The 11223-nt window shown below is 35.3% G+C and overlaps 1 protein-coding gene across 1 annotated transcript in view; it reads right to left on the bottom strand.

Moving 5' to 3' along the window:
- The window catches only part of grin2da (glutamate receptor, ionotropic, N-methyl D-aspartate 2D, a), a 247266-nt gene that overhangs the window by 79650 nt on the left and 156393 nt on the right, over nucleotides 1–11223 (bottom strand). Inside the window, exon 7 of the mRNA XM_024298168.2 lies at nucleotides 2261–2375. Coding sequence (XP_024153936.1) covers nucleotides 2261–2375 — 115 coding nt within the window. The remainder of the gene's footprint in view (nucleotides 1–2260; nucleotides 2376–11223) is intronic.

Genomic DNA, 11223 nt, shown 5'->3' with positions numbered 1-11223 from the left:
ATACACATCTGTTAAATCTGACACTCTTCTTTTTTAACATTTTGTTGTCTGTGTAATTAAAAAAGAGAAAAATGCTTGAAATTAACAAATAACCTTAAACCCTTTACTCTAAATCTAATTTAAAATGATCCCCCTGTTTGTTAAACTGATGAAAGAAATTTAGTTTACCATGCTTTTCATTTTAAGGACTTTGTTAACTTTAAGTTTGCAAAATTACAGGCTGCAGATGAGGACATTTCAGAATAAAAGTACAATGAGAAACGGTTAAATACATCCCAAAAATATATCAGAATTAATAAAAAATAAAATGCCTTTATTCAGAGCTTGTTCCTGAGGGTGCTGCACATTCATCAGAACCGTCACCATCAGTGATTTTTGTCCTCATCTCAACTTTGCTTTTCTTTATGATGGATCTTCAAAGCAGAAATGGAGTCTGTTCTAAAGATTCATTATTTAAACACACAAAAAGTAACACTTAAATTACAGCTCAGATCTTTGCTTTTTTTTTTTTTTACAAACACTAGAATTATCCTGTTTTTTGAAGCCATCCTTTTTTTTCTAGTATTATGTCGTTTTATTATTTTTCAGTTTTTTTATTTATTAGATATTTAATATATTGAAAAAATGAAATACAGCAAGCCTCAGATCTGTTACTTATTGAGGTTTCTTTTCATAAACAGAATGCAGAATGCATCACACCAGAATAAACATGACCTCTGACCTTTGGGGAAAATGTCATCTTGAGATGCGAATTTGCATAAGGAATGCGTACATTTTTTGCATATTTAAAGATCACAAAAACTGCTCAATCTTTAAAACCTGTTGAAAATGTTCAGACTTCTCAAAGCGTCTTTTCAGGTTGGTCGTACCAACATGGCGATCTTATGAAAAACAAACTCCTTGTAAAGAGTAAAATCAACAGTAAATGGCAAACCATCATAAATGAATTTTATCAAATGTCATTTTATTTTAATCGAGCTGTATATGTGGGTGTGGTAAGCTTTAAAATGGCTATTATAAAGAAGCAAATATATATTTTGTTACTCTATGTGACTTTGCTTCAATATAACATTTTCTCATTAAAACCTAACACTGTTTGTGCTCTTTTTTTAAGATTTAGACTAGAACCCTTTGTAATTGTATTACTATTTTTCTTTTATTTACTTATTTATTTTTACGTTTTTATTCCCTAAGCTCTTGATTAAAAATCTTGTGTGTGACTCTGCATTTAAAGAGCTAACAATTTGGTTTAAAGATTCAACATAAGACTATTAAAATAAAAAATAAAAAAGTGTGAAAAAAATGAAAAATAAAACTATAAATAAAAAAAAAAACTTCCTTACGTGATCATGAGGAAAATAATTCCCTTGTGATTTGTGAAGACAAAAATTAATGGTTTTAGCATCAATCCTTTCAATTTTAACTGCAGTTCAAATAAACAAACCTGAACCAAAGTTGTTTTATGGCAAGAAAATGTTTATTTCTAACCCAAAAGAAGTCAAAATCTTTAGATTCTCCAGAGAAAACACCTGTCCGTTACTGCGTCATGATTTTCTCTTTGCAGAAATTACCATGAAAAACCAACAGAGCTGCTTTCTATATACTTCAACCCTATCTGATAAAAAGTGAGTTTACTTTTCCTTAAGCTGCTTTTAAATCTCTTCTCGAGGCTTTATCCAAATCCTTCCTAACAGAGTTTATCCAGAACAATCAGCTTGAACTGAAAGAGGAAAGTACGGCGGCTCACATACTTTGAAACCTTCTTCCAGAGGAGTCTTTTTTCCCACTTTTTCCTTTCAAAGGTTGACTTTCATTTTTTGGGGTTATCATTGTAAACACACAGAGTCTTTAAAGGTCAGCAGCAAATGGATCAGAGAGAGCTCCAACAGAAAGACCTGCTTGTTTTCCTTTTCCTTCGTCAGGTTGAAGGAAGTCTTGCGGAATTGAAATTACACAGAGGGCAGACCTCCGATTTGGAGCTATTACTGTACATCTGCCACACATGGTCTCTGACGGCGGGGGGATCGGGATGTGAGCTGGCCCCGGCGAAGGAGTCTGGCAAACTCAGGCGAGAGGTAAGAGAAGGAGAGGAGCGCACAGGGGAGCCTAATGAGATCTGAGACAGACTCAGGCTGTGAGGCAGCAGAGGTGAAGCTGCAAGCAACCAGTTAGCATGTTTGATGGGGTGTGAAATTGTAGTTAGTGTGTGGAGTTGCTGTGTTATGATAATTAGTGTCAGTCCGTCCGGTTGTGCACTGACCTCCTCCCAGCCTCGGCCGTTGGTGTAGGAGATGACATCGATCAGCGGGTTGGACAAGTATCCGTCACTGTTGAAGGAGTAGTCCCGCCCACCGATGGAGATGTTGGTGAAGTACCTGTGACACAAAGGAAAAGCAAAGGAAAAAGTAAAGCTTGATTTTAGTGAGAAGAAAAAACAAAAATATGTAAATTTATAGACATTTTTTTGAATTATTGTGTTTTTCATTAAAAAGAAGCCACAGTTCTTTAATATCTTAAAAGTTTGGGTTGTGCTGTTTGCCAAGACTGACACCTGAAGAACTCCAACAGAACACAAATGGAGAATTGGAAACTAATACACTTGAGTAAATACCATTAAAATAAAAATCAAACAAAATCCAACTAAAAACAGCCACAGATTAGCTAATTTAATTGTACACTTAAGGTGTTACATAAAAGTGCTACAGGAGAGGGCAGTAAAAGTACAGCTCATAAAGGAAATAAAAGAAAATGAAGCTAAAAAGAAATGCTTATTCAAACTTTTTAAATACAAACTTTATTCAAATGAGGCTGTAAACAGGAATGTCTTTAAGCTGAATTTAAATAAATCCAATCGAAAAAAACGAGTGCAAAAATTCATTAGTTTATAAGTTTTGAATAGATAAAACACTTCAGGAGCACATGACACGACTTTTGTTGGAGAACAAAAGAAATAAATTAAACGTAATAAATAAAAATTAGGTGTAAAAGAGCCAGTGGGAGTTTAAGGACCCACTCCAATGAAAATGGTCTCTTTGAGATGTTCGTGTGGCATTTTTCTCCTGATGGATGAGATATATAAAGAAAATTAAATTAGCATTTCTAAATATTTCTTTTGAAGGACCAACAACGGTAGGGTAAGCCACATGCTCCTTTCCATTCCGCCATTCCATTCACAAATGTGCTCTTTTTTTTCTAAATATTCTCACTCCCAACTCTTTTTATATGGACGTATGGTTTTGGCCCCTTCTGCGTCACTTTTTGACCTTTTGGTTCTCTCCAACATGTGTTTTCTTGACGTGCTGGCCGTTTCCATTCCCAACCCCCGCGTCACGAACCAGTACTGGTCCGAGGGCCACTTGGCTCTGCCCACAGACAGGGAGAAAACGGAAATGCTGATCAGGGATGTTGACCCCTAACCTTAACCAGGTTTCAAGTTTGTTACTCCGTCCTTTACAGCGTCCAGAGGGTTGGGGACCCGTGATTTAATGAGAATAACCAGCACATCAAAAAACAACAAGTTGGGGACACCCAGAACGTCAAAGAACGACGCCAAGTAAGAATGTGTAGTTTTTTCAAGCAGAATTCTATGTTTGCTCTAACAATTTGCATAAAGAAATACTCAGAAATGCAATTTTAATCTTAATTTTCTTTATATATATCCTCCATAATCAGAAAAACGCTATAAGAAAATGTTAGAAGCACCAGTCAACAGACCAACAAAAGGATATCTGTCTGTGAACATTGCCAAAAGATTTAGTCCCAAGACTCTGGTAGACATGCTACTCCCAAACCAGATTCTCTCTGTTGGCACTGAGAATAGTTGGGTTTCAGCCAAGGACAAAGGTCTGAAAGTTTGGAAGCACCATCACACTCTTCGGAATCAAACATCAACATACTCTTTTCAAACTCACAGAGGAACCAGTTCTTAAAAACACACCAGTTTTCAAACAGTGAAAATCCCAAAACACACAAGTTGCAGTAAGGGGTGAACTTTAGTTGAAATTACTTGAATTGAATTGATTGATTGAAAATGTATCACCTTTTACACCAGGAAGTACTAGGAGAGGTTGAGGGAAAGAACTGAGTTGTGATTCTTTCTTTTTTTTTTTTTTAATGAGGAAATTCCACATCAGAACAGTGGCTACTGTGGAATGAAACATGACCCATGTGCAGGGAAAAAGTACGTTTATGATGCTAAGAAAATACTTAGAATTTAATAACATCTCCAGTCTTAAGTAAGGTTCTTCAAGGTGAAAAATACAGGGAATGTAGGACAACAAAAAGACAGCAGGTGAAAATGATTATGACTGAATTTTCTCCTCATGTTTTTTTTTTCCTTTCTCTGCACACACCCACTTCAAAACTCCCAGTAACAGAGTCAGAACCACAGGAGCATCCACCAAACGTACAAAATTCAATCCACAAGAAAGAAGCAATAGACTCAGAAACCCACATCAACCCAGGCAGGTACCCATAAGTCCAGCAGGGAGTCAGCATGAAAAGATTTGGCAAAAACATGAAAAATGGTGGGAAAGTAGGGAAAAGCAACAATGACTCAGCAAAAACCAATTGCAACATTTGTGAATTTAAGTTGATGGCTGCTGGTGATGCTTTATTCCTCTGAGGTAAAAGCTCCAATGTGCCAAAAGTGAAAGAATATTAATTAAAAGGGGACAGTGCAAAAAAAAAAACAGAATTAGCAAGATATTAAAAACATAAATATACAAACACTTACTATACAAATATATCAAATATAACATCATGACATATAATTAAAACAACACAAGATTTAATCAGAACATCAAAACAGGCTTATATTTTAGTCTAGACAGCTATTAGAGTTAATATGCTACAAATTCAATTTTTTTTAGTGAAGCCCTTGACTGTTGTTTGCGATCTGATGTCCCCCCCATACTGACCCGACTGATTTTTTTTTTTTTTTTTGACAAGACCAATTTACCAAGAATTGCTCTTGTGCAGAGGGATGTTCCAGTCACTTCTGACAGAGGCCCAATGCTATTTCTTTGACTGACAAACTCTATCAGAGGATCCGGAGCCATTTAATGGAGTACTTTGTACATCAGTTTATGTAGGCAGAAGTGTGTAGATTGTCCCAGTTTAAATATATATTTTTAAATGACATCATGACAGTAGTGTCTTGGTTTTTTTTTAATTTATAACTTAAAATGCTTTTTTGAACAAGACTTCCAGTTTTTCTTTTCTCTTTATTTGCACTCAGCAGCCTGGGACCGTTATGCAATAGTTGAAGTGACAGAAAATCATAGAATGCTTCAGGTGACATTTCATTTTAAATTGAATACAAAATTGCAAGATTTAACTTTTTTTTACTCAATTTGTCAATATGTCTTTGAAAAGAAAGCTGTGAAACCATTATTAACCCAACGTATGTATTGGATTATTTCTCTAGTATGTCGGGATCAGGGGATAATTTATCTATCTTAGTGAAGTACATGCCTACAGTTTTAGAGATGTTTAATTGTAGACAGCACTGCTGCAACCAAGTTGTGACACAGGACATTATATCAGTGAGTTTAGCTCCAACAGTGTCTTTTGTGCGACCATTAACAAAGAAAACTGTGTCGTCTGCATACATCAATAAGTTTCAGGACAAACGGTGGGCAAATCATTTAAGTAAAAACTAAATAAAAGGGGGGCTATTGACCAAAAGGGACCAGCCAGAAGCAGAAACTCTTATACAAATAAACAATTATAATCATGAGTCCTCATATGATCCTGTATGATTGCCTATGCAGCTAACAGTATAACAGTCAAGCTTGTGGACCCTCATTAAATATTTTAGGCTATTCCCTGTTTCAAAAAAATAATGTGTTTGCTATAATTTTAGAGGTTTTCAATCTGAACGTGTTCAGGTTTTGGCCCACAGTTTATTTCCATTTCTTGACCGCAGAATAACACTTTTCTTGGCTTAGAGGACAACAGAGGTTTTCTTTCAACCAAACTCCATGTAAGAACAACCTCTAGCATTACGTGACTGTATCTAACTCCTGAACACTGATTACAAGCTTCCAAAACGAGAACAAAATACTCCATTGTAATAAGGATAATGATACATATTCTTTTATGTCCATTACTTGATGTTTTTATGGTCTCCAGATAAAGGCTTACTCTCTTTCTGAGAAGGTACAGGAAAAAAAAAAAAGATTTGTTTACTGTTTCCTCTAGCAGAAAAACAGAAAATGAGAAAGTTTGAACCAAAGGAACAGCTTTTGAAAAAGACACTGAATCAACAAAATCATTAGAAAACATTGGATTTATCATGCTGGGGCTTTTTTCTGAGAAAAAAAAAATCTGTAGGTACAAATATTACTGTAGCTAAAACCTAAAATCTTGTCAGAAAAAATCCTGCCTAGTCTTGACACAGATTATCAAACTAGTACATTTGTCTTATATATATATATATATATGGCACTAAATAAGAAACAAGGGGTTTTCTTCTCTCTAAAAAGGCATCAATAATAAATAAATAGAAGAAAAACAGGAAAAAACAGTATGTCAGGTGAATTAATCATAGATGTGAGCATAGAGCAAAAGTCTCTCCATGAACACTAGAGGAAAAAAACATTTTTTTTTGATAAAATAAAACAAAGGAACAACAAAAAAGACAACGTTTTTCTCATTTTAAAGTTTTATTTGTGTGACAGCAATGGGAGTTCAACACACAATAAAAATCCCAAGTTAAAAGCAAAACACTTTTTTGGATTCGTTTAGAACTAAAAGAGACCAATGAGAAGCAGATGGCGTGAGAGAGAAAGTGAGAGCTTTTTCTTTGATCTTTTTATTAAAAAAAAAAAAAAAAACTGAAGCACCTGGATGAAAAAACAGATCAAAGCATTATAATGAAACCATGCGTGAAACCAAACTCAAAACAGCCTTTTTACATTTAGATAGAACCTGATAGACTTGTACAGTAAGAAACTATCTAAAAAAAAATCATGATGGAGTCACTCTGATCATCAGTAGACCTTTATGAATTCTATGCATTCTTAAAGTAATGAATAGTAGTTTGCTAAGACTTAATAGTTCTAGACTGATAAGTAAAGACAGTCATAATTAAAAAGAATAAAATAGGTTTTGCTTGGGAAAGTATAGGTACTTGCAAAATGAACAACATAAACATTTTTTGTTTAATTTATGTCTTTAAAATGTAGCCAAACATTGTTTATGTCAGCATGGATGGATGAATGGAAGGAGAACTTTGAAGATCTGATGAATTACGAAAATGCCAGAAAACACAGAATTGAAGAGGCAGATGTTGTGGAACAGGAAGTAGCAAATATCAGAAAGGATGAAATGAAGAAGAGGATAAAGAGTGAAAATGCTGTTTGTCCTGGTAACATATCTGTGGAGGTATGGAAGTGTTTGGAAGAGGTGGCTGATGAGTTTCTGACTACCAAGATCTTGGAGATTGAGAGGACGCCTGAGGTATAGAGCAGAAGTGTTCTGGTGTCCATTTTTAGAAGTGCTTACACACCTCGTCGACTCATGTTTAAGCGTCCATTTTAAATGAAGAGTCTATGTAAATGAGGGTAGACCAGAATGTCAGGTGTCCAGAATGCTCAAAATCGCATGTCACTATGCAAGTGTTTAAGTCCGTTTCGCGGGCTCTTAGGACCCAGGCGTTCATTGATAGTTCACTGAAAGTTCGACCGGTTGAACTCAGGTGAATATATATAATATTTAAAAGCATATATATATATATATATATATATATATATATAGATATATACATATATGTGTGGGGGTGTGTGTGTGTGTGTATAATATATATATATATATACATATATGTATATCAATATAACATTTATATAGTACATATAGTATATACAGTATATATATATCAATGTATACATATATATATGTACATATATATATATCTATATATATAAAGATATTTCAAATAACAAAATGAAAAGAAACTCAGATCTCATGTGAAAGTTACTAGCCTACTTTAAATTCAGTTTTAATGAAGTTCTTTTGAACTTTCTTTAATTTTTTCTTTAAATTATCACTCTTTTTAATGTTTCTTTTGATGTCTCTTTACATGAAATGTGCTATCCAATTTTTATTCATTGCCACAGTCTCCTTACCCTCACAAGAGTTCCCTCTCTGTCATTAGAAGGCTATTGTCCTGAGCAATTGCCTACATATTATTGTATTGTTGGAATTACATTTTCTTGAGTCGATGCTAGCTTTTAAACAGTAATCCACAATTATTCCAATAATTTAAAAGTCTTTTCAAAACTTTCCTAACTTGGGTTTTAAACAGCCTTCAGTGTGTGCAGAGATTCAAAAACACCAGATTTACCAGAGAGGGACAAAGTATGATGTCTAATAGGCTTTCTTCTGTCCAGAAAGGTTCTAACAGAGAGAAACTTCCACTTATCCCAGTGGCAGCCATGATAAGAACTTACCATGTTTCTAAATGCTTAGGAAAAGAATTTCAATGCATCCTTTATCATCTCCAGCAGCACAGGACAGACTGCATCGTCATTTATGTACAGAAAGACGATAACAGTACCCAAGTTCCACAAAAGGCAGGGCATTTGAAAAGTCTGTCAATCACTGCCACGCTCCCATTCATGTGCATAAACATGGTGACAGAACGCTGGGAGTGAGCAGATGCAGTGACAACAGCAGTCAGCTTCTGTGCCAACCACATTTATTGTTTCTGAAGACCAACCACGGCCTACATAAAATCAATGGGCTTTTTCTTTGGTAGAATTTCGTACCTGATACCCATATTCACTGACACATTTCATTTCTAAAATCCTTTTCACCTGAAAGTCCATTCATTATTTAATTTAACATTCAAATTCCCCTAAAATAGCTTTAAAATGATTTAAACCTTAAACTGAGACCAGGGTTTGAGCCCACTACATCATCAATGCTTGGTTTAGTTTTTCGTCACAGAGACTAAGCTTTATAATTACCTAAGTCATCCCAGGTGGTGACAATGTCCAAGAAAAAGAACCTCAGCTCAATGAAAAAAATGCACTTTCTCCAAAGCCAGGCAGGGAATTTCCAAGAGTCTGAGGATTATCTCAGTGTTGAGAAACTCAGAAAAAAGAAAAGTTATGAAGGAAACTTCACAAGGACATCACGAGGGAGAGAGGTTGACTGAATCATGCAGCTTTGAAGGAATGCATGGCCAAGTGAAGGATGAATTGTACTGCTGAGTTGACAGAGGTGAGTGGACAGCAAAAATGCAGTGTGCAAAAGACAAAGGTGAGAATCAAAAAAGTGGTCTATGCATGCTATGTCTGTTCTTTCATCGCTTGTCTGACTCGGCACTCAAATTTTCTGTGTGGTAATCTACCAGACTGAAGCTTAGAGGCCACAGGTAGGTAAGAATCCTTCTTGTTGGTTTATAACCCACAAGAAAATAAAAGAAGACGGCTCACACTGAGGGTAGGAAAACAAAGGCTTATTAGTGCGTACGCCATTTTCTAGTGCTGTCCAAATCTACAATTCCAAAATCAAGTGCACTAGAAATTTCCTAGAAGTCTTTGCGAAAAACGAGCATGCATAAGTGCTCACTACAATGGTGAATATAGACCACAATGCATTGCGGTTGAACATTTTTTTAAATAAAAGTTTAAATGCAATTTATTAATAAACCATCAACATTTTCATTAACAGAACACTGTGGAGTCACAAAAAGATGCTGTGAAATGTTCGGATTGATTCAGTTTTCACTTTGTGAAATTGGTAACGTCATATCCGGCATTTAGAAAAATGAAAGAAAATTGGTAAGCATGGTATTCAAAATGCTTCCAAAATCCAGGACTCTATAGATTCCTGCACTATATCGTTTTAAAGTAGTTAGGGTGGGAATTCAGACATGGCCCTTCACTACTCACTATAGTGCGTTCACCATTTTATAGTGCAGTCCAAATTTTGGAACTGTATACAGTTCAAAAACAGAGTACCATATAAATTTCACAGAAGTCTTTGCGGAAAACTAGAGTACATCAATGCTCACATCAATGACCACTAGTCATTGCAATCAAACAATTTTTGAGAGAAAAAAAACATGTTTAAATGTAAGTTTGGAATAAACCACCAGGCGGAGGCCCTGGGGAAGACCCAGTACATGCTGGAGAGACTATGTTTCTCGACTGGCCTGGGAACGCCTCGGGGTCCCCTCAGAGGCGCTGGAGGACGTGGCCGGGGAGAGGGAAGTCTGGGCATCTTTGCTTAGACTGCTGCCCCCGCGACCCGGTCCCGGATGAACCAGAAGAAGATGGATGGAATAAACCATCATTTTTTTCATTATTAGAACACAGTGGAGTCACAAATAGATGTGAAATGTGCTTATTGATTCGATTTTCATTTTAAGAAATTTGTGTTGTCATATCCAGCGTTTAGAAAAGTGAAAGAAAAGTAGTGGTGAAGTGATGCTTTTAAAAGCTTTCCCTTTCAAAACCAGGGCACTAGAGAGTCCTGCATTATATAGTTTTTTGTAGTTGGGGATTAGGGTGGGACAATGTTCGAAATACCTTCACCACTCCCTAACCCCTAAAAGCCTTTGTAATGTAGGACCATCTAATGCCCTGTATTTTAATGCTACTCGGACACCATGGTCACTACTTTTCTTTCTTTTTTAAACAGTAACTATGATGTAATCCATTTGCCAATGTAAAACCTAATAAATATGAACATTTTATGAACACTATTTTTATATTCACTTATTCTGATGGTGAAAGTGTGAATTATTTATAGAAATTAAATGTTAAATAGATTTTTTTTTTTTTTTTTCCAATGACGATTCCTATTTTTTCCAAATCTAGTGTGCATTGTTATACACTGGTTTATGGCAGAGACTTATGGGTAAACTTCCAGGGAAGTGGATTTTAGAATTTGCAGGTTTGGACACCACAAAAGTGTAACAAATGTCCTATATTGTGAAATAACTAGTGAGGACATTTGGACATAACCCAAATCTTACTAAGTGGAAAAATATTTTTATAATTTATCAATTCTCTGAATCAAAGTGATTGTGGCATTTTGCTATAAATTTCATACTAACCCATTTAATGGACGCATAACTGATGTAAAAATGTAATCCATCCTGGCATTAAAGAAGTCATAAAAATTGGACAATCAGAAATGCTGGTTCTACCATTATTTATAGGAGCTCTTTTGTAGAGGAATTTGATTTTTTTTCCTCCTGGGGAGATA

Source organism: Oryzias melastigma, linkage group LG11, assembly GCF_002922805.2.
Source record: "Oryzias melastigma strain HK-1 linkage group LG11, ASM292280v2, whole genome shotgun sequence".
Lineage (NCBI taxonomy): Eukaryota > Metazoa > Chordata > Actinopteri > Beloniformes > Adrianichthyidae > Oryzias > Oryzias melastigma.
The sequence above is the reverse complement of the archived record's forward strand: the minus strand, read 5'-3'. Positions and strand labels throughout refer to the sequence as shown.